At 49.8% G+C, this 23,974-nt stretch overlaps 1 protein-coding gene across 1 annotated transcript; it reads left to right on the forward strand.

Moving 5' to 3' along the window:
* Positions 1-1,915: 1,915 nt before the first annotated feature.
* Positions 1,916-23,712, forward strand: CSNK2A1 (casein kinase 2 alpha 1). Its single transcript, XM_051632724.1, has 13 exons — positions 1,916-1,936; positions 13,388-13,586; positions 14,588-14,699; positions 15,556-15,657; positions 16,072-16,122; positions 16,907-16,966; positions 17,630-17,713; positions 18,032-18,142; positions 18,912-19,013; positions 19,871-19,971; positions 20,641-20,789; positions 21,856-21,942; positions 22,378-23,712. Exons 2-13 carry the CDS (start codon positions 13,486-13,488, stop codon positions 22,491-22,493), a joined length of 1,176 nt encoding a protein of 391 aa, XP_051488684.1. The 5' UTR covers positions 1,916-1,936; positions 13,388-13,485; the 3' UTR covers positions 22,494-23,712.
* Positions 23,713-23,974: the final 262 nt, after the last annotated feature.

The following is a 23,974-nucleotide window of genomic DNA, read 5'->3' on the forward strand; positions in this document are numbered from 1 at the left end:
CTCAGGTGGCTCAGCCTGGCCTGAGCAGGGCCAGTGTCCCCCCACAGCCCCACTGCGAGGGAATGTCCCGAGGGGCTGGGCAGGGGACAGGCATGTCCCCGCCGTGCCCGGGGGTGGAGGCCCTCGCAGCGCTGTGGGCAGTGCCAGCAGCAAACGCAGCATCTCCTGCGGCACCAGCGAAGGGATCTGGGCCAGGAGTTTATTTTAATCCAGACCTGCTCATGGGAAATAAACCCTTGTTTCTGCAGCTGGGGTGGCCGAGCAGGAGAGGGCTGTGGGGGGACAGTCCCCTCCAGCTGACAGCGGCCTGGGGTGACAAGCACAGGGGGCTCTCCTCGGGGTGCCTCCCCTGCATGGGGAGGTGTGAGGTTTCTGGGAGGCTCTTCAGGATCAGGATCCCACCCGTCAGCAACCCCACTGCCCCCTGGGGCAGACCCTTGCCTGTGCCAGCCCTGGTGGGGTGTGCGGGGAGCCCTGGGGTGCCTGGTTTAGGGGTGTGGGGCTGGACCCCCCAAGGCAGGGTCTGAGCCAGGGGCTTAGCAGGGCTGCGTCCTCCCCATGTGCCCTGAGCAGGGGTCTCCCCATATTTGGAGACCCCAGGGTGGGGGTGTGGTGCAGAGCTGGCGGAAGGGCTGGGGGAGGTGGGGGAGAGGTGAGGGGTGGGCAGTGTGGGGCAGCAGCAGGGAAGGCCTTGGGCAGGCAGCCGCGCCAGGAGCCCATTTCCCCACAGCGGGGCCGTTATCAGCGGCCAATCCTCGGAGCGGTCCCGGGGGAACCTCCAGCCCTTCCCCTCCACCTACCCCACCGCTCTCCCGCTCCGGCCCACGTCAATGCTGCCGCGAAGGTGTCGGAACAATCGCCTGACAAAGAGCTATTTTTAGGGGCCGGGGCTCGGAGCGAGGATACGGCCGGGCCGCTGACAATGGGGGGAAGGGGGCCGGGCTTCCCCCGTGACCACTCGGCAGCAGAAGGATCTGTAAGATTTCCTCGATGACCCAGGCCCGTACAATACAAGGAAAGCGCGAGAGGGAGATACCCCCGCCAAGAAGAGCTGCTCCTTTACCTAATGGGAGTGACCCGGGGTGAGGGGCTGTGAGATTCGGGCCAGCAGCACCTCCCGAGGGGGGAGACTCCCACACGGCCGGGCTCAGCTTTCCATGAGGCTGGGGGGAGCCTGGGGGGTCCAGGCTGGCTCCTGCTTGTGCCACGCAGAGCACAGCGGGGCCGGGCATGGGGGGCTCAGGCACAGCTCGGCACAAACCCCCCTCCCCTCCAGGCAGCCTGAGGTGCTTGGCCAGATCCTGACCACGGCGACAGGGCCACCGGCAGCTGGGTGCTGTGAGCCAGGGCACGTTCCCACCCTGCCTGGGGGGCTCGGTCTGGTTCTAGAGGCAGCAGAAGAGTCCATCTCCCCCCTGCTCTCCCCGTACAGACCCCCTGCCTTGGTCCTGCTGGCCACACTATTGCAGATACAAGCCAGGATGCTGGTGGCCTTCTTGGCTACCTGGGCACGTGCTGGCTCATATTCAGCTGCTGTCAAGGACCCCCAAGTCTCTGCCCCCAAACCTGAAGGGGGGTTTTGTGACCCAAGTGTGGGACGCTCAGCCTTGTTGGATCTCATACAATTGGCCCCAGCTGGTTGATCCAGCCTGTCCAGGTCCCTCTGCAGGTCCTGCCCTCAGGCGATTCGGTCCTGCCTCCCAACCCAGCTGCAAGGTGAGGGTGCACTCGATCCCGTGTCCAGGTGATTGATGAAGATACAGAACTGGCCCAATTACAGAGCCCTGGGGAACACGCCTGGGACCAGCTGCCCCCTGGATTTAACTCCATTCCCCACAACCCTTTGGGCCTGGCCAACCAGCCAGTTCTTTACTCTGCGTACACCTGTGCAGGCCATGAGCGGCCAAAGGAGGAGCAGCTTTGGGCAATCCTTGGGGTAAGACTCGTCTCCAAGGCAGCGCAACAGGACTAAACCTGGGCTAAAAAGCCGGCGAGGGGAAGGGCAGGGGGGGCAGGAAGAGCCCCTTCCCCCCACAGAGCCCAGCCGCACGGCGCGGGGTCCCCGCTGCGGGCCCCTCCGGAGCGCGGGCGCTCTGTAGCTTCCCCAGGGCTCCGGCAGCGGGGCCGGGGGGGGCGGGCAGGCCGGGGCCGGGGCCGGGGCCGCCCCGCCTGCGGGACGCGGCCAGGCCCGCATCGCCTCCACAGGCCGCAGTTGCCACCTGGCGGCGGGCGCGGCGGGCAGGGGGGCAGGAAGGCCGCGACGCGCGGGCCCTGCGGCCTTGCCCGGCTCGGCGGGCGGGGCGGCCCGAGCGGCCCCCGCCGGGGCGCGGCCCGGGGCGGCGGGGCCGGGGGCGCGAGGGGCGGCGGAGCGGGCCCCGCCATCCGCGGCGGGACTGCAGCCCCCCGGCAGCCCTTGCGGCGCGCGGCCCGGCCCGGCGCGCGCGGCGGGGTTTCCGCTTCCGGCCGCCTCGCGCTGGTCCCTGCGGTGGCGGCCGAGCCTTGTGCCTCCGCCATATTGTCTGTGTGCGGCCGGCGGCGGGCGGCGAGCGGGGGCCGCGGCAGGTACCGGCGGGCCGCGGCGGCTCCGGCGCCCTTCCGGGGGCCCCGCGGCGGTGGGGGGGGGGGGGGCGGAGGGGGCGGCGGGGGCGAGGCGCCGCTGCGTCTCCTTCGCCCCTTCCGCCCGGCGGCGGCCGCGGTCGGGGCTGCGGGGCCCGGGCCGCCCCTGAGGAGAGCTGGGCCGCGGTGCGGGGCCCGGCCCGGCCGTGCTGGAGGGGAAGGGGCGGCGGCGGGGAGCGGGCGGGCCGGCCCAGCGCGGCGGGGAGGGCAGGGCCTGCCGCCTGCCGCCCGCGGAGGGGCTCTGGGTGCCCCCCGGGAGGGGAGCGGGGCAGGGCGCTGCGGGGAGGTCGCCTGGGCTGCCCTCGGCCCGGGCTGGGAGCGTTCCGCTGCCCCCGGCCGCGCAGGAAGGGCAGGGCCCCACGGAGGGGCGGCCTTCCCCTCCCCCCAGCTCGCTCAGCCCGCACGTTCCGGCGCCATCGGTGTTACTGACTTGGAAGGTTCCGTTCTGCCCTTTCCCCGCCCGGCCCCAAGAAGCAGGGCGATGCGAGGTGTGCGGAGGAGCGAGGAAGAGGCCTGGTTCTTCCTGCTCCCCCTCCCAGCCGCCCAGGAACCCTGTTCTGGGCCTTTCTGGGTGGGGAGGGGAAGGTGGTTTTCCATCCCGGTTTCTCTCCTTGGTGGTCTTTCTCGCCCCTGCTGTAATTTAGTTAATTGTGCCTTGGGGCGACGGGCTGTGTGGCTGTTGGTAAAATATGCTTTGTAAAGGAAAGGGCAGATAAGATTATGAAACCCCACGCGTGTTGTTTGTCATATTATTTTATTCTTTCTTACTAAGGGCTTTGGGTACAACCAATAAAGTTTGGATTACGAACACTCCATCATCGGTATATTTTCTGCTGACAGCAGTGGTTAGTCTGTGCAGGGACTCACAAGGGCTTGTTCCTCCCTCTGGGAGCTAAATTGGTGGAATCAGTGTTTTTGGGTGGCACGATCCTTCACACCCATGCAGAGACTTGGGCCCTGGGACAGGTTTGTGGTGTGATGGGGTTTGGAAATGGCTTGGGCTAAGCTTGTGCTGTGTCTAAGGGTCAGCAAGCACTCTTTCTTTCAAAGATGTAATAGTTGCTCAAAATACTCTGGCTCAAATAGGGTCAGTGTTCACGCTGTATTGCCACTCACCAGGGTGGATTTGCATTGTATAGGCAGGTGCAGAGAAAGGGCTCATCCTGTGTGATGGTGGTGTTGGTGTGAGGTAGAAAAGTGCAAGGTTTGTGCCAGGAGAGGGGAGACTGTGCTTGGGAAGGCTTTGGGAGAACTTGGGGAAAGTGCGAAGCTTGGTAATCAGTGCTAAAACTAGAACTAGGGAGAGTAACATCATCCCAGCCTTGGCTGCAGCAAAGGAGGGGAAGCTGGTGTAGCTGAGTGGCTGGGTCATGTGGTGGGGATGAGCCACAGAATAGGAAAAAATGTGGGGAGGGAATTGCATGCTGGAGGAGAAAGCAGAGAATTCCAGGTGGGAGATTGAGAACAGGTTCTTGGGGTTTGGCAGGATTGGTGGAGTGAGAAGAAATTGGTTCTGTTGAGAATGTGGCTCTTTGGAAGAGAGCTAGTGAGGTTGGCAGTAGGTTCTAGCAAGTGTGGAGGAAATGAGCACATGGACTGTTCCATGAAATTAAGTGGAGTTCAGTTCTTTGCATGGGCAGGGAAGGGTGCTTCTTTCCTGGAAATAAGCTGGTGAAACATAAGAGTGAAGATTCAAACCCATGAGTGGGGAAAGATTTGCTAAAATACTGTGTCCTGGAGGTTAGACATGAAATTGGGGCATTTTCAAGTAGTGCAGTTCAGGTAAATGGGCATGAAGTGGGTTTGTGGTAGGAATCTTGGGGAGACAGGATGGAAAAATGTGGATTTTGTGGAGCTGGAGAGAAAAAAACCCGGTTTTGCTTTGAAATAGGGATGTGACACTAACTTCTCCCAGTTTAATGAACTGGTGCTTGTCCTTATACCTTCCACTTGAATTCTTTTTCTGCATTTTCTCCTTACAGAACTAATTTTCTCTTTTTGTCTTTCCTCGCGTCCTCTGAGGAATAAGGGAAAGGAAGCCAGGAGAAGCAAGTGGGTGACATTGTGGTGGGGTGATTAATTTCATGGTACATTTCTGAGGAGGCAGGGATTTCTTTCTGGGTTACTAGACCTGTCACCTCTGCTGTTCCTCCGTTACTGAATTCCTTACATTAAAGTATCTGGTTTATAACCTCAGTGCTGTTGATGCCATCTTGGATTTTATTATCTCCTAAGGATCTTGAGAGAATAACCCACCCCCAGATTCTGAGAGGGGGAAGGACTGCTGGCACTCAGGCTGGCTACAAACATCATCTGGTTTTGATTGCAAGACAACTCTTGGATAATTTTTCTGAGCTTGGATATCTCCTTCCAGGGGCTTCCAAGAGCTGGCTTTTTTGGAACTTAACCTAACTGGAGGAAAGGAGTTCTCCTTTGGACCTAGAAAAACTGCTTGGAAGAGGAGACTGCAGCTTTCTGAATGGGTGTTAGTGCTGTTGCTGGAAGCAGAGTGGTTTTACAAGCTGCTTTTTGGACCATGTTTGCCATCAAGGTGCCAGGCCTGTCTGTTGATAAGAAGGTCTGACAAGAAATGGGATTGTTGGTGTGGTCAATGGTTCACAGATACCAGCCACGGAGGAGCAGCAGGGCAAGCCTGACATGAGTCTTACCTGCTCCTTTTACAGATTGTTCTGACAATTTTATTCAAACAAATGCTTTTTTTAATGCACTTCATGCTGCTTCTTTGGGAAGCTGAAGAGCAGAATGGAGACTTGGAAGTGCTTTGCAGGCTCAAGACAGTATCACCACAGAGTCCTCTTGGAAAGGTTATAGTTTCAATAGCTTTAATTTCCGCAGGGTTTATTTCCAAGATAGATTTTGTCCTTCTCATGACCAGTTTCTGATCTTGAAGGAATATGACTGTTTGCAGGGAGGCACTTGTAAAGCAGGCTGCCCAGCTGCTTAGTCTAATGGCTGGATTATATTACAGCAATTTATTCAAAGTGGATGGCAGATAAAATGCATAGACGGAAGTGGACAATAATTGTAGGCCAAGGTGGAGATGGGCTGCAGGTTGCTAGTCCTCTAGTCATGTCTTCAAGTGTTAACAGAAGCCCTAGAAAAATGAAGTTACTCTGTCCATTCCTGCAGAGAATGTCCCTCTGTGTCTGCACCTTCTGGAACAGCCACAGGGTAAAGCTGTTTTTTTGGTTTTGTTTTTTTTAATTAAGCTGAGTGTGGGGAGAGTCCAGCCTGTTCTGTGGTGCTGAGGTGGATTTGCATGCCAGAACTTGCTTCCCTTGGATGGGAAAGGTCTCTCCATGTCCTGAATAAGCACCCCAAGCCCTCCTGGCTGTCCAGGGAGGGGACATGGTGTCTCTCCCATGCTCTGGCCAGAGCCCTGGGAGGAGGCAGCTTCTCAGCCCATTTTTGCACACATGTGCCTGTGTGTTTTGCAAATGGATGAACATGAATGTGCACAACTGATTAATTCCCAGTGTAGAAAAGCAAGAGCTCCAGCAAGGCTCCTGCCTTCACAAATTGTGTCACAGATTTCCCTCTGATACCAGCAAGCTGCTGCATCCCAGCCTTGCCCTCTGCACATCCAGAAGGACAAGGGGGGCTCTTAGCTCACTGGGGAAGTTGTGCAGCATCCAGGTTTGTGTTGACCCAGCTTACAAATACAAGTTTTGATGGTTTAGAACATATGGCATCCAGGCATTTGTCCAGCACGTGTGTTTTACTAGGAGTATAAACACACTCGTCCTGAGCATGACCCAGTCGTGCTCGGGGGCTTTGCTGGGTGGTTGCATGGTGTGAAGAAGGATGCTGTGGAGAGGGAGAAACTTGCCCTGGTGTGTGCCCAATAGTAGTGTGGGTTTTTTGGCATGGCAAGGGCGCCCTCAGCAGTTGTGTCCCTGCTGGATTACAGAGTGGTAAATGCAGGGGTCACCAGGCTTTGGTTCATCTCCAAAATTGGTATGAAATATCAAAGTCTTAGTCAATAAATGTACCTCCCCTGTGGTGTCAGGGAAAGCTGCCTGTGGCTGTGCAGCCCTGCGCTCTGTGTGGTGTCTAGGTACCCAGGGCATCACAGATGCTGGTTTCTGGAATGTAGTAGCTATTTTTTCCCTTTTGATTGAAGGGACTTTAAAGATCATCTAGTTCCAGCCCCCTTAATGGGCAGGGATACCTGCCACTAGACCAGGTTGCTCCCAGCCCCATCCAGCCTGCCCTTGAATGCTTCCAGAGATTGGGGAGCCTGGGCCAGTGTCTCACCACCCTCACATTAAGGGCTAGATTAGTCTTGAGGTAATAATGAGGAATGTGTAGAGAATTATCTTAGAACTTCTACTTTCTGGCAGGGGTTTGCAGTGGGTGTCTCTTGCTGAGTTGTGAGGGGGTTTGCAGTGCACTGGGAGCAGCTAATCACAGGGATCTCCTGAAGACACAGTTACATGCAGGGCACACTGGTTTATCCATTGGCTCTGGTAACTGTTCTGCCTTTGACAATTGTGTAATTGGAAGCATGTACCTTGTACAGGTGGGAGGGACAGTTCAGTTGTCTGAGTTCTAGCTAAATCACACCCTGTGTTTGAACCACAGGAGTCGCATCAGCTGAACGACTGGCCTGTCAGCACTCTGCGTGCTAATTAATGAGGAAAACAACTGTGTCACTTAGCAGTAATTAGGAAGGTAGAACTTTCCAGAGGACAGTCTCAGTTGACCTGATGTCAGCTGTGAAGAGCCTGTCGTGGTGCTAAAAGATTCTCCATGAGACTTCAGGAAGAGTTACCTGGGGTTGCTGAGATGTCAGAAATGGTAGTTTGGTAGTTGAGACCTTGGAAAAGACTGTCCAGAGCTCCAGCAGTGGAAGCTTTGGTTTTAGTAATGCTCTTAGAAGAAAGAATCTCTTCCCATTGGTGTCCTTGTAAGTGTTCTTGCTTTGGCATGGTTGGACCTAGAGACTAATGCCTCCAAAAAGCCCAGACCCTGGTGGGGCTGAGGCATCTCACTCGTGCTGCTGCCACTGTGGCCACACAGCCTCATGAAAGAGCAGACTTGGTGGGTTTGTGTTGGGAAAAGCTTTTCCTTTGCACTGTGTGCTGTGGATGACCTTAGCTCTGAAATAGAAGGGAGACTCCATTATTTTTGGGGAGTGGGAAGAGAAGAGCATTCCAAGTTGACTGCTCTGTATAGAATCCTGTAGGAGATGGCATGAGGAGCGTTGGAGAAGATCCCAGCTGGGCCGAGATGCTGGAGAGCCCAGAGGGTCTATGTAAGCTCCACTAAAATTTAGCTGTTCCAGGTTGGAATAAAAATGAAGAGTCTTTAGTGAACCCCTGCTAGGACAGCACGTGGGCGCCAGGGATCCTGCCCGGGCAGTGTCGGAAATGATCGATGTTGCTCTTTGCCTTTGTGACCTGGGAGAGTTGAGCTTCCCCAGGGCTGTGGAGGTTGTCATGAGATCCAGGAGTAAAACAGTTCAGTGGTCAGTCCTGTGACTTCTGCACCGATTGGGATCCTTATTGCAAGGGATGGCTTCTTCATTGGCAGGAGCTGGGAGGAATGGGGGAAGCTGATGAAGGAAGAATCACTCAATTTTAGGATGTCTTTAGAACAGAATGACTCCAAGATATATCTTCCAGCTTAACTAAACCTGTCAGCTATTTTCCCCAGTGACTGGTCATGTCTTGCTTTGAGTTAAATCACAACTGTTCCTGTTTCTTTTTAAGAGAATGTTTGAGGTCGTTGCATATCCTGATGTGTTCCTTCACGACCAGCTATTTAAAATCAATCTGGTAAATAATTTTGATGGAAAAATGTAGTTAGAGCAGAGTGTGCTGTTCCAAAAAAATTCCAAGAGAAAAGTTTGATTTTTTTTTTAATTTTTTTTTTCAAACCTAAGCTGCTTTTTCCAACTCAATTAGATTTTAAAATCTGCTTTTCGGTTGGTGATGTCCCTTTGGTAGGTGAATGGTCTTCCAGAAAGGATGTGAAATGTCAGTTTTGTTAATCCAGGCTTGCTTCTATTTCAGCTATAAAATAATAGAAACATGGGCTGCAAGGGACTTCTGGAGGTCATCTGTTCCTTACTTGTATCACTGTAGTTCCAGCATCATGAAAACATGGAAATCAGATTTCTGTTGTGAGACTGAAAGTATTTTTTATAAAGGTGGTTGCTGTTAATTCCCCCTCAGAGGTGAGGTGGGGTTTGGTAAAGCTGCCTGCCAGCAGGCTGTCCTGTAGTAGTTAACATGTCTTGATCTTTTCATTTCAGTGCTGTCTCTGCAGTACTAGATGTTCTCCAAGCTCAAAAGAAATGAGTGCTCCTTCCCTGGGAGCCTTACAGGGGATAAATGGTCTGTGTGAAGAGAATCCTGATCAATTTTATCTGATAATTGTAATGCTTCCTCTCAGTAATGAAGCACATTATGCACTCCTGATTTTAGAGGTTGGGTTTGGGCTGTTTATGATGAGTATCTTTTGGAGTTGTGGATAAAAGAAAGGAATAACCTTTTGATTCCAGACTGCTCACCATAATTCTGCTCTTCTCAGCTGACAGAGGGCTTTTCTTTCCTCAGAGTGAACTGGCTGCTCTCTGTCTCAGCCTCTTTACAGTCTTAGTCTGTCACAATTGCATGGGGAAAGCAGAAGTGAGAGGAAAGTCTCTAGACCTGTTTGACCAACCCAGGCATCTTGCTTTCTCCTTGAGGTTGCCTGGGACAGTCTGTCTGGAACTGATAAAGTGACAGCAGTGTTTTCCTGGCTCTGAGTTTGGCTTGCTGCAGTTGGGGGCCTTACTCCTTTCAGTCTGCTCTTTGCATCCAAGTTCATTGGTAGCAATCCATGTAGTTCACAGAGTTTACTCTGCTCTGGATGAACTTGGAACTGCCCAGCCTCATCCTACTCACACTGAGGGCCAGTCATGCTGTTTGCAGCAATCTGCAGGAGGCCAGTGTCAAGTGGTGGTCATGTCCTTGGGTGCATTATTTATACTCCCAACCTTATCCCCAAAGGTCATCCCTTGGATAGCATTTGCAGGCTCCTCAGGACACCAGACTTCTGGGAAGCTCTTGGCTTTCCAGCTCCCCAGGAGCCTGTATGTGCTCTGTGTCATGCTGGTGCAGCAGCTTTGGGTTAAGGTTCTGAGTAACTGAGCTTGAGAGAAGCTTTGTGCCAAAAACATTTCCAGTTAAAAGAAGAAAGAAAAAAGAAGATACCAGTATCTTAGTTATTCTTAACTAAAAAAAAAAAAAGGTGAATTTTACTAGTGGCTGAGTAGGTGTGTTTCTCAGGAGCTAATCAGGGATTTCTTGGCTGTGTTTTGTTGCTACGTGCTGTACGTGGGTATCTCTGGAAGGATGAAGGGCATAGGAAATTCCTGTTATAATGGGTTGTGGGTACTTCACAAGAAAACATGTCCTCCAGGGGTTGCCACTAGGATTGGATTGCATTGTGAGGATGATAAAATCCCTTTTTAAAAAGGAGGGGGCTTGTAACATGAAAATGTTTTACAAATCAGAATCAAAGTGGACATTGGGAGTCTTTTGGATGTTTTCTTGAACTTCAGGCACAAAAACTCTGGCTTGCTGAGCTGCTCAGACAACAAGCTACTGTTAGAGCAATTAAAACCTTTAATAATAGATCTCTCTTAATTAATAGACCCTCCAATTAAAAAATTGCTATACTGTGGTAGCCCAGTTGGGTTTGTGTCTGTACTGGGGCTGTGGGTCACTCCTGTGCGGTCATTATCGGCAACATCTGTGAGCTGGGCTGCCTTCTGGTGGGCTTTGTGTGCAGGATGAGCAGGGTTCTGTGGGCTGCTCTTGATAAGGGTGCTGTGCAAGAGATGAGCTCTTTATCAGCTTGCTAGTACTTGGGCAGTGTTCTTAAGGGCAGGCCTAGTTGGGAAGGCCAAGCCCTGAAACTTGCATGGTGCTGACTTGATACAGCTGCCCTGTGAGGGCTGTGGGGCAGTGTCCTCCCAGGGGCTGTCACCACAAGTGCCACAACAGAGGAGCTGTTTGTCCTTGTGCTGGCAAGCCCTGGTATTGAGCAGTGAGTGTCAGACAGTAAAGGGGAACTTTGTCTTTCTCTGTGACCTCTGGGATATTGCCTGACAGCTCAGGCTTCTGCTTCCTAGCTAAGCATTTCTCTACCAGAGCAATTGAAATTTCCAGAGCTGCATTGTGGCTTTTGGAGATGCTGAAGCCCATGCAGGACATGGCAACCTGATCTGATTAGATCTGCTTGGACTAGATTAGTTTTAGCAGCTTCTCCCAGTATAAATTATTTTGATTCTGTAATTAATGCAGGACTTCATAAATGGCATGTGCTGTTTGAATTCTGCAGAAACAGTTCTCATCTTTTATAACAAGCTCAGGACACTCCTCTAGGTATAATCACTGCTCATAATGTAGATATTCTGCCTCAAAACTGCCAGCTAAACTGACATGTGTCTGACCACACCTGTGACCCCCTTATTCGTCCCTGTTTGTGTCAGTCCCTTCTGCCAAAGAGCTTGGATCCTCTGTAGAATTATCCCTCTCTAGGGGCAGTGAAAGCAAAATATATACAAATTAGCAGCTTTAAGCAAGAGCGAGAAGCTTTCAGGCAGGGCAGGTTTGTGTATGAATGTAGCTTTGTTTGCTTTAAAACCAGATCATCTGTGCAGACTCTCTCCTCTTCCTGTGTAAAGATCAGCAGACAACAATACCTGCCTGCAGAACCAGGCATTGTGTGCCATTCTTAGAAGCTGCAGTCGATGATTTCCTGAAGAAGCCCTTCTCTGAGCAGCCTGTTACAGCACACAGCCTGTGCTGGGCTAGAGCTACGTGACAGAAAATAGCCACTGTGAAATCTGATCTACCTTTAGATAACATGATTGATTTTTCTTTTTTCTTATTTTTGTCCTTGTTGAAACTGATCTTGCTCAGCTGGGGCAGTCACACATCCTTTAGTGACAGAGTTGTGCTTAAAAATGTAAATTGCTAAGTCATCTTAGACATATATAGGTTCATTTAATTTCTACAGCAGCAGTACTGGGCAGAGGAAATCATGCAGTGCATCTCCTGCCAGAAGCACATGGAATGAGGAGAAACAAAACCACAGCAATTGAACTTTGAAATCTGGTAAATTTCACTGTACTGAAAGTGTTCTAGTGAACTCACATGCTCTGTTAAGGTCTGAGTACATTTTTGGAGTATACATCTAATTTCTAAGTGAGTCATGCCACATAAATGGTTTGAGGTCTTAGATGTTTGCTATCTAATCTTCTGAAAGGGTGTTTTGCTCAAGGACTAACAGTTTCTCCAGGAATAGACTCTTTCTTTTTAGTAATTTTAGCAATACTTCGTATCCTTCTGCCAGCTGGATACCTGGGCCTCCTTCCTTCCCCCTCTGTTGGGCTGAAGCCTCGCTCACACCTCTGGTGTGGGCTCTGGATCAGTGCCATGTCCCTTGGTGACCTTGGGGCTGGGTTACCACAGCCCTGTCTACCTGGGACTGCCCTGAACACAATTTGTGTGTCAGTAGGTCAGCAGATGACCCATGCTGCCAAGGCCCATGCCACCTGGGAAAGCTTAGTCCCTGCCAGGAAGAGCCCTGGTGAAGGTGCCTCCGCTGCTGCAGAACCAGCTGCTGGTCAAGCTGTGTGACACGGGGGAGGACATCAGACATGTCCCCCAGGTTCTCCATCATCTTCCTAGCCAGTGGCTCTTGCAGTGGTTCCTGCAGCAGACCTCAGGGCTGCCCATAAAGCAGCATTTTGCTTCTAGAATTTTCCTGATGTATCCTGATGGCCTGAGCTGACTGCTTAGAGCAGATTTCTGGGTCTTTCTGATTAATGCAGCTATTACTCCCTCCTTCAGTCTGGCAGTTGCCTGTGAAGAGATAAGATTGACATAGCAAATAAATACATGATATTTGTTAAGATGACAGTGTTGCCCACTGACTGAGGGCCTCTCTGCAGGCAGGGCTGGAGAGCCCCTGCCTTATCCCACACACCAAACAATACTCTCTCATGCTCCAACACGGCTTCCTTCCTTCTAAGTTATTTTGAATACTTACAAAGAGATTCTTAAACGTTTAAAAATGTGTTAGCTTTCACTCCTGGAAGATCTGAGAGGTGCAGGGGCACTGCGTTTATTTTAGGTAGGACAATATTGATATAAAACTGTAGTAAGTTACTGTGCTTAAATAGTCAGTATTTGTCTCTGAAATATAGTTACTGCCTTCAGGGTTATTTGGACTCGACTCAATACTGATAAAGCTTAACAGAAGATTTGCTAAAATCACATTATAAGGAAGAAGTGGAGGTGCTTACAGATCCTTTGGACAAGCAGAATGCAAAGAGATATCTTTAGACCTTTGAAGCAGAGTTTTTTGCTCATGTTTGGGTGGGGCACGAGGCTTCTTCCTGGCCAAGGGAGAGGCTGCAGCTGGTGGCTCCTGCTGTACCTCTGGAGCTGAAGGGAAGGAGTCAGTCTGTAGGTATGGAGCACCTTGCTTTTCTTCCCTATTACAAAGTTGTCTTTGCAACCACAAGTTGGAAGCCACATGCTGAAAGTTTCAGGGGGGTGTGTGTTACTGTTGCTAGTGGGGCCAGGTGCTCTGTCCTGTGAGAGGGAGAGCCTGAAAGATTTTGTGTGCACAGCAGCCCATCCCAGGCCTGTGTTCCTGCCTCTCCTCTGCAGCTTCTAATGATTAACTGAAATATTTTTATATAGTATCTTGAGATTTTAGTCTCTGCTTTATTATCTCTCTGCAGGTGGAAGAATCTGAGGCCTTTATCCTCTGTCCAGCTCTGCAGGTCGGGAGCCCCTGGTTCCAGCCATCTCCTCACTCCCACCTGCCAACCTGTCTGATATGTCGGGACCCGTGCCGAGCAGGGCCAGAGTTTACACGGATGTGAACACACACAGACCCCGGGAGTACTGGGACTATGAGTCACATGTTGTTGAGTGGGGGTGAGTCCCTGGGTGCCTTGTGGATGTCTCTGGACCAGGATCCCTGTAGGATCCTGCACAGAGATGCATGGGGAGTTTAGCTTGACATATGTCTAGTTTGCATGGCTGTTAGGTGTTAGGATCACAACTTTTTTTTTTGAAAAGTGTTTCTTGTCAAAATTTTAAATCCCCAGCACCGCAGGAACATATTTACCAGCTTCCTTAAGAGTGTGGTTTGAAGAAGTTTTGCCAGGTAGTCAGGAAACCTCCCCTTTCAGAGGGAAGAAAACATTTTCTTGAAAAAATCTAAACAGCCCAGTGTGAGGGCTGAAAAGAACTGACATCTGAAGTTGCTTCTGACTTGGATGAGTGAAGAGATCTAGCAGACTTAAATAGGTATGTGCTATTTTGTGACTTGTTGCTTGTCTCCTGCAAGTGACTGGGAAAGACGTGTCTGCTGCTTTTTGAAGGAAGGAGGTGTCTAAATGGAGCTCATGACTAAACCACCCAGGAATCAGACAGCAGTGATGCCAGCTGCATAGCTCTGCTTTTGTAGAACAGGGCCCAGATTAAGTTCTGCCCTCAGCTTTGTTGCAGGTTTCTGAAATACACACATTCTTCTGAGCCTCAGTGCTGGTTTGTGCCTAGTCTGGTTTTTTTAAACAGGCCAGCACTTGAATTTTGCATCTTACTGGCTTTGTTGATTTTTATCAATATTATACAAGGAAAAATATAGCTTCCAAATATAGAGAGACCAGTAGAAGTGACAGCTTGCTGAAGCTGGAGTGCATAGTTTGGCCTATGGTACCTTCAGCAGAAGAAATAAATTCTGGATTGAATCTGACGTGGGTGAGTTGAAGCTCCCTGTTCTCTCCTAATTCCTAATCATCGTGTCAGGAGATGTAAGACACTAATCCACCTTGACTGGAAGGTGAGGGAGTGATTTAGTGTTAAGGAGAGGTTTGTAAATTGTGATGGAAATAACTGAGCTCTTTGGAACTCTTAACTTTTTATTTCCACAGAAATCAAGATGACTACCAGCTAGTTCGAAAATTAGGCCGAGGCAAATACAGTGAAGTGTTTGAAGCCATCAACATCACAAATAATGAAAAAGTAGTTGTTAAAATTCTCAAGGTGAGCTTGGGGATTGGGTAAGAGAGAAAATCTGTCTTGAGGTGATCCAGAAAGTGCAGCATTTGGTGTAAAATGTTCAATGTTGTAAAACTGAAATGCTGAAAGCCTGGCTTTGGAGTGTTGCTCAGTGAAATGGGTCATTGTTTTGAGCTTGCAGATAGAGCCCTGTGCTTGGTTATTGAGGCAAATCTCCACCTGTAAGGAATTAGACTCTATCTTAAAGAAGTGCTGATGTGCAACACATGTTTACTTGGAGCTAAACAGCACTTCAGCAGCTGACAAGAAAATTTTCCCCTCCTCTAACTTGCAGAGCCCTGTGAGCTAAAGGGATCGTCCTTTAAAGCCCCTGATTAGATTTAGGCACTGCTAGCCTTACCACTTCTGTTTCTTTCTGCATATCATTACCTATGTAGTAATATCCTTCCAGATTGAGTAAGGGTCTCCTGAATGCTAGTTATTCCACAGCCTTGATTGGTGAAACCTTCATCTGGTGGCCCTTGGGTAGCTTGTGCACTTGTAGATACGCGCACAGGCCAGTTAATAAATTTTGGACCATCAGATCAAGTTCAAACAGATTAAAAACAATATGCCATCTTGCTAGCCTTCCTTCACATGAAGCTCATGCTTGTGGCTGTTAGGGTTGTATGGTTGGAAAGAGGACTGGAGGTAATTGAGCCCATACTGGAATGATGCGTAGCCAGGTAAACAAAATGGAACTGTTTGAACTCAACTTGCAAAGGCTGTGTTGGATTTTGGTGATTTGCAGTCACCTGCCTTGGTCATCTTGGCTAGGCTGTCTGTTTAGCCTCACTTTGTTTGGGTGTTTTGTCTCACACTCTGGGTTTTTATTCTTCAGCCTGTTAAAAAGAAGAAAATCAAGCGTGAAATCAAGATCTTAGAGAACTTGCGAGGAGGTCCCAATATAATCACCCTTGCAGATATAGTAAAAGATCCTGTGGTGAGTATGGAAGGAACTTCAAGGGTGCACTGGGGTTATGGGTGAAGTTGCTGTGTTTGACTTCAGCTCTGATCTGGCTTTGTTTCCCCCTGCTCCAAAATCCTGCTTTTGAATTGCTTAATCAGATCAGCTCTTAATCTGATTAACTTCTGTTAGAGGGAGGGCCCTTCCCCCACGGGCCCCTCAGCCCCTCACTCTGTCAGGGTGAGATAGCAGAGAACTGAGACAAGTTAATTCCTTCTGCAAACAGTGAGGCTGCAGGCTTTGGCCCTCCTGTCTGAGGGGAATCACAACTATGTCTGAGGCAGAGGGGCTTCTAGCAGTTTTAGGAGTACAAATAGTTTAATTCATTCTCCTAGATAAAAACATACTCTCTCAACTTACCATGGCTGAACACTTTTCTCTCTGTTTTAGTCTCGGACACCTGCTTTGGTATTTGAACATGTAAACAACACAGACTTTAAGGTACAGTGTGGGATGGGAACTTCTGGTGTTTTCCATTGGAAGCTGCTCAGAATGTTTTTCTGGGGAAGGTAGGGGGGCAGGCAGGTTATTTAATAATTTCTTTCCAACAAAGTAACGGTCTTTAAAGGTAAAAACACTTGGACAGCAGCTTGTGATTAGTCCTTTAATGCCATTTTGCCACAGAAGTTACAAGATTAGAATCCAGATTCCAAGTGGTATTCTAAGCTTGGGAGCAAATAAATCTGTTCTCTTGTGGACCATCAGTGCCTGTCCTTTTGAAGCACTTTGTGTTCAGTGTGTAACTATTTATTGGAACCACTTGACATGTGGACAGCTGTTTCTGTCACTGTCCATGCTTCTGGGAAAAGGGATTTGAATATTTCTTTGTCCCCTTCCCTACTGACCTGCCTCAGGAGAAGAAAGGCTTGCAGTGCCACCTGGAATAGCTGCTTAGTGTTGCAGAGAGCCTTGGTCCTGTTGAGACCCAGTCCACAGGGATAGTGCCTCATGCTGGTGGGGGGGGAGTGCAGCCTGAGGGAATGACAGGAACCAGAAGGTTCTGAGAGAGCTGGCAGTCAGCTGTGGATGTGGTTTGTATGGGGAGAGGAACACGCCGACCTGAGTGGGGTGTGGGATCAGAGGCACTTGGAAAACTTTTACTGTCCCTTCAGATGGGTTTGGAGAAGCAGAGCAGCAGAGAGCAGGGCTGGGCTGCTCTGGGTGGGCAGGGAGAGGGTTATTTCTTGGGTGTTGAGCACTGATAGGATGTGTTTGTGTCCCACAGCAATTATACCAGACATTAACGGATTATGATATTCGATTCTACATGTATGAGATTTTGAAGGTAGGTTGGTGTTTTGCTGTTTATTTCTAGGATTTGCTCTCAGCTAATCCTATAGAGATGTTCTTCATGTTGCTAGTGGGGGAAGAGAAAAGAAAGCCTGTGAAAGAATTGGATAGAAAAGTATAGATCAAGTCAGTATCGATTGTTCAGCTTTGTGTCTGCAAGAAATTCTAGTTTTGTTTTGTTTTTTTCTTTTTGAGGATGGCAGAGCCTCTGGATACACTGAGATACCTTTAGATCCTAAATCAAAAATAAATGTAGCATCTGAAAACAAAATTGTGAGCTGTTACTGGCTGGTTTTGTGCCCTAATGTGAGTCAAATGTGTTTCTCCGTTTTTCTGAGACAAATATTTTCTCAGGAGTCTGAAGGAGGTTTATTTGATCGATAGTGCCTGGTAACTCTGCTCTTAGGGGCTCTGAAATTCCATTTTTATGAGTAAGTGCATGAGGTGAAGTAAAAACACTTCTGTTCCTGGGACCTCCCTTTGGAGGGGGCTCTAGAGGTGGTTTCTCTGGTTTGCAAGTCTAGTCCAGGGTATAATGCTGGACAGTAAAGTCTTGCTGGCTGGTTAGACTTGGTGTATGTGGAAATACTTCTGAATATGGTTGAACATGAAAGCTTCTTGTGACTCCAGCATCTGTTTCTTTGGCTGTCACCTCCAGGCTCTAGATTACTGCCATAGCATGGGAATCATGCACAGAGATGTCAAACCTCACAATGTCATGATTGACCATGAGCACAGAAAGGTAAGTCCATGGGGCAGGGAGGCATCTGCAAGGGAGGCTGCACTTCCCTTGTGTGGAGAAATATAAAAATCCTTGATGTTGTTTGTTCTGAAGTTTTAATGGGTTACGTGTAACCCGGGAATAGGGTTGGGATGGAGAGGTGTTTGATTCAGAGTGGTTGGTGATAGGGTGTGGGGAGAGGAATGGGACAGATACTCTGATCAACTGCAAAATAATTGGAAATAGAAGGTTTGTAAATGAAGCTTCAAACAAAACCCACCTGAAGGGTGATCTGGAGCATCCCTTGAGCCTCTTCTCTTTGTTTTCTACCATTTCTAGCTTAGACTAATAGACTGGGGGTTGGCTGAGTTCTATCACCCTGGCCAAGAGTACAATGTCAGAGTGGCTTCCAGATATTTCAAAGGACCTGAACTCCTTGTAGATTATCAGGTAAGAGTTACCAGGATTTATCACTGACTTTCCATATAAAAGTCTGTGCCCTTTCAAAGTAGCAAACCCAAAATTCATATCTCTAGAGACCTGAAGCTAAAGACAGTCCATTCCAAAGTGGGTCAGGAAAGCAGTGGCTATAAAGCCACTGTCTCAGGGCTTGAGGAAGAGCTGGAGAACTATCATCATGGATCATGGAATACAGATGTTGGATATTATTTTTTCAAGGCAGCTTCTGCAGTAAAGTATAGGAATGAAACAGCCCTTGTGGGAACACTTGGACTGCCTGAAACGCAAAATTAAGCTGTAAAAACTTCCCCATATCTGAGGGCACTTTGCATGGTTGGAAGTGCTGTGGTCTGGAAGGAGCAGCATTCCTGATGCCTGGGAGATGGTGCCAGTGCTGCATGAAGGCACTTCCTCACCTGGCCCTGTACCTGTGGAGCTCATTGCTCTTGTTGCTCATGGTTCTTCCCTTCCCAAAACAGGGTTTCTCAGAGATTCAAAACATGAAGACTGCAGGGAAAACAGGAAAAGGCACTGGTCTGTAGTACCTTTATGGACCAGATGGAAATGGGATACATGCTGTTCTAATTGCTGTATCCCAGTCTGAGTAACTGGGACACTGGGCTGAGCAGTGATCTCGAGATGAAGATGCTTCAGCCTGTTCCCAGCGTTACGTGGCCACGTTCGTGTCACGGGAGGGAGGGGGGAGCCTGTTTTTCTCCCTGATTCATGAGAAATTGAATTGTCCTTCTGGATTTTACAGATGTATGATTACAGTCTGGATATGTGGAGCTTGGGTTGCATGTTGGCTAGTATGATATTCCGAAAGGAGCCATTTTTCCATGGCCATGACAACTATGATCAGGTGAGAGCTGGTCACGTTCAATCTCTCCTCTTTGCACAAGGAGGGTTTCCTGCTGGCACTTGAATTGAGAGATCTGGAGAAATTTCTCTGATGGCTTCTTTGCTGTGTTTGAAGCCATGTTCCTTTTCTCAAGTGTGCAAGATTATCTAACCCATTAAACAGAAATAGTTTTATACTCCTTTGTATTCATGAGCTCCTCAGAACTATCTGGAAAGAGTTATAACTGTAGTTATGTTAAGGCTGGTGTGCTCTGGTACATAGATTGACAGTTCCTGTGGTGGTTAGTGGAAAGCCCCTGCCACTATCCCCCCTCCCTCCCCTTGTCTCCATCCCTCCCTTCTGGGTAGAAACTGAATTTGGTTCAGTTTTATATAGACTCTGAAATCTTTGATGTGCTGCCTTTAGGCCAAAATTTTTATACTTAAGCCTTTGACGTGCAGACATTCCTGACCTTCTGTTCTCAGACCTTCACTCTGGAGCCCTCTGAAGAGACACTTGACCCTTCATATGCAAGTTACAGAATTTCTGCTTTTTTGCCCACTTTTTCTTGCCTTTCCCTCTGTTGGTTTTGAATATTTTCTTGCTGCAAAGGGAGTTATAGTTGCAGGATCTTACGAGTTTGTGATGTTAGGATGGGCAGCTCCCTCCCAGCTGCCTTGGGTTGCTGTGTACTGAGGTGAGGGAGGCACGTTGATGTTTGCTGTGACTGTGTGTGCCCAGGACATCTGAGCCACGAGGTGCCCCTGTGGCTGCTGGTTCACCCCTCTGAGGCCAGGATCATGCTCCCAAGGGAATTGTGCTGCTGTGTCTTTCTGCTGGCTCTGGCAGTAGTGACTTCTTTTTCTGTTTGTTCCCAGCTGGTGAGGATAGCCAAGGTGCTGGGAACAGAAGATCTGTATGACTACATTGACAAATACAACATCGAACTGGACCCACGTTTCAATGACATCTTGGGCAGGTGAGCCAAGATCCAGAGGAGCTCATAAGCTGTTGGTGGACCCAGGGAGCTAGTGCTTTGTCATCACACCTTGAAGCAAACAAAAAATGATGGCAGAAATCACAGCCAAGTTTCTCCAGAACTGCCACTTTGTGGCTTTGATCCCTTTTTGCCAGAGCTTCCCGTGGTCCTTTATCTGCCAATGTACTTGGGAAAGGTTTTTTAATGTCATTTAGGCAATTAAAGAACTGCTGGAGCATGAAGGGCAAGTGCCTTTCCCAGAATTCTGAGGCAAAAGCATAAATGGTGTTTCTCAGAATTACGGTCCTCAAAATCAGTTGCTGCCTGAGGTGGCATTTACATATTTTCTCCCTCATAGAGTCATTTTGTGTGACACAGTCCAAAACTACAAGGAACTCTTGTTTGGGGAGCATGAGGGGAGAGCAAAACTGGGATTTTAGGCCTGTAAATCCATTCCACACTGGAGTCCTGAAGGGAGTCGGGGCTGTGGTGGCTCTGCCACCGCGTGGAGACACGGAGCACTGCTCCTGGGGCTCAGCCCCGCCGAGGAGCCACCCTCCTCTCCCAGGGGCACATCTTCTGCTGGGCCTTGCTCTTCTTAAAAGTGCCTTTTGGAGTCGGTGTCCTCTGCCCAGCCTGATCTGGGGAATCTCTTATTTTGGCCTGCAGACACTCCCGTAAGCGATGGGAGCGCTTTGTCCACAGTGAGAACCAGCACCTGGTGAGTCCTGAAGCTCTGGATTTCTTAGACAAGCTGTTGCGATACGATCACCAGTCGCGACTCACAGCAAGAGAAGCCATGGAACACCCCTACTTCTGTGAGTACCCCCTACTGCCCAGGGAGCTCTGCCCCTGGGGACCCCACCTTCCCGGCGCTGGACCCCAGGTTTCTTGGCTCCATGGAGGGTGAATTGAGCCACCCAAACCCGTGCCAGGCCATGAACCAGCAGCACTGCGTGATAAAGGAGCTTTGGTGCTAAACCCCTGCTGGCTTCAGCAGGTGTCTGGGCACACCAGTTCCTGTTGATCAAACCAGGTAACTGGTTTGGGGGCAAATAGACCCTTTTAACTCCTTTGGTTTTTAAATCTGTAGGGATCTGCAAATGGGATACTCGGGTCGGCTTTGCAAGCAAAAATGTAACTTTCACTAGTAATTGTTTTTAAATGCTTGCTTTGTTTTCACAGATACTGATATTTAGGTTATTGTCACTGGAATATTTGCTCAGTTAATTATTTTTTTTTCTTGCTGCTGAACAAGCTTGTGTAATTATCAAGCAGTGATTGCTCTGGATTATGGCTGTGGCAGATGTTCAAGTGAAATGTTTTGCAAGTGTGAGCATTGGTAAAGCTGAAAGCTTGGAATGGGAGAGTTGGACAGACAGCTTAATCAGCTTGTGTACAAGGAGAGATGCAGGTTGTACTGGACTCAGCATGAGGAAGGGCAGCATTTAAAACTCCCTTGTCAGATGCAGTGGCTTGAGAGGCAGGGAGGGGAAGGCTCTGTTCAGTGTCATCACATGCAGCTGAAATAGTGACAGTAAACTGGGGACATCTTGCTGAAGGCAACGTGCTCCAGTGACACTCACAGGCTGCTGTGAGATGGGTATAGAGACGTGATTGTAATTAGTAATAATCTTTCTGCTTGTTTGTCCTGGTTTGAGCTGCACCCGTTTCCTGGGTTTGGCCCCATGCAGCTCTCAGCATAGGAAGACCAACATCCCCTCTGTTTCCTTCAGCCCTGGCTGTGCACCAGTCCTGCTGAACTCCAGAGCACTTCATTCAGGCAACTTTTCATGGGTCACATTGCCTTGGTACCTTCTTGGGTGGTAGATGATGGTTGATACTGTTGGACCTGGCACCTAAGGGTGGTTTTGCTCTTCCTAGATCCCATCGTGAAAGACCAAGCTCGGATGGGCTCGTCCAACATGGCGGGTGGCAGCACTCCTGTCAGCAGTGCCAGTATGATGTCAGGTCAGTGCTGCTCCCTGTCACTCCTGCTGCCTGGCACGTTAAGGCACTTGCGTGAGGATGTGAGGATCCGGGAGGGCAAGTCCTGCATTAGTTCATCTCCAGGGCCTGATGACAAGGGCGCGGAGGGCTGCGGAGAAGTGGGTGGGAGAGGGCGATAAACAAGGCCTGGCTGCAGCCTGACCTGCTTTTCTGGTCCTGTTTCAAAAAGTGCAGTTGGGATTTTTGCAGCCGTGTGGATGGCAGCGATTCCTGCCCCTCGGTGTGTACAAACCTGAGCTCTCTTCAGAGGCTGCAGGGGAGCAGGAACAGATCTTTAATCTCAGCTCTGCAAATGCCACAAAGCGGCAGCAAACTGAGCTGCAAGGACTGGGGGAGCTGAGCTGCCCTGGATAAGCTCTGGTTTTGCTCTAATTCCTGCTTCCCTGTCTCTTCCAGGGATTTCTTCAGTGCCAACACCTTCACCCCTCGGACCTCTCGCAGGCTCACCCGTCATCTCTGCCACCACCACGCTGGGGATGCCTGTTCCAGCTGCTGCCGGGGCTCAGCAGTAGGATGGGCTCAGTCTCCTGCTGCCTGGGCTGAGGAGGGTGGGGATGAGGTTCCCCCCACAGCTCTGCTCAGGGGGCAGCTCGTGCCTGGCAGGGGAAGGGAGGGGATGAAGCTTTGGAGGCACCGTGTCTGAACTGTTGCTTGTGGATTTATAGTAGTTCAGTCATTATATACAAAATTATTATAGGCTGATTTTTTTCTTTTTTTACTTGAACTTTTTCGTAACTCAGGGGATTCCCTGAAAATACCTACAGATGGAATATTTCTTGGACAGTTGTTTCTCTCCCCCCCGCCCACCCATCCCACTCCCTCTTCCCCCACCCCTCCCTCCCCCCCAAAAAAAAAAAGTACTCTTCATTTAAGTACAAAGATCCACAGCATTTCCAAGCTCTTGCATCCTGCTGGAAATCTCTTCATGTTCCTGCCATTACTCACTCCTCCATGAACCTGCACCTTGGAGGATCGTGCTGTTCTCCAGAGACAAGTCTTCATGAGGCAGGGGAGGGGGATTCCTAAAGTACCACTCACTTAACCCCATGTCCTGCACAGGGCTCAGCTGGGGTACACTGAGGAGACCATTCCAGTATGGCGAGGTGGTGTAAGCTTAAAAGAAGTACAGATAATGTCTGAAACCTGAATTGGATTGAATCATGTGTCCTTAGGAAAGCCAGAAGGCCACATCAACCCCTTGCATGTAATTTTAGTCTTAAAAGATGAAGTTACTAATCCGATTGGAGTCCTTGCCACCTCTGGAGAAAGGGGCTCCTCTAGAGGAAGCCACGTTCTCACCAGCCCCTTGCTCCTGGAGGGCTCACCCGCCGTTGCTTGGCTTGGATCTCTGGAATTAGTTTGTTATTTGGGTATATTGTTTTTAAATCGTTTCTATAGGTTTCAAGCTGGTGGCTACTTAAAGCTGGGGGGGGGAAAAAAAAAAAAGTCTGATACCACCACTTCACCCACCATCCCCTCCCTCACGTGCCATGCGGTGAGATACCAGTTATACCTCACGGTCTTGTAAATAGCACTGAGAGGACAGAGCGAGTTCCCTGCCCCGACATGGTAGATCAGTACTTGTGGACAAATGTTATCATTGACAACGGAAAAGCACCCTTGTTACAGCCCTGCTACCCCTTGCTGTGTATATATACTTTGTCCTTCATATGTGAAAGATCCAGTGTTGGAATTCTTTGGTGTAAATAAACATTTGGTTTTATTTATCGAGGTTAGATTTGGAGTTCCCTGTGTCGAGGCCGCCCTGGGGTGGGGGGGCAGGGGTGGCAGCAGCCCCGCGGGGGCGGGGAAGCGCAGAGAAGCCGGAGTATCTCCTGGAAGGAGCTTTTTGCCATAAAACCCAAAAAAAAAAAAACCTTTTCCGAGGAGAAAGGGCAGGAGGCCGCGGCACGGGCCGGCCCTCTGCGCATGCGCCGGCGCGCCGCGGCTGCCTGGTCACGTGACCCGCCGTGACGTGCCGCGCGCGCGCCGG

The sequence above is a fragment of the Apus apus genome, chromosome 15 (assembly GCF_020740795.1).
Source record: "Apus apus isolate bApuApu2 chromosome 15, bApuApu2.pri.cur, whole genome shotgun sequence".
In the NCBI taxonomy this organism is placed as follows: Eukaryota; Metazoa; Chordata; class Aves; order Apodiformes; family Apodidae; genus Apus; species Apus apus.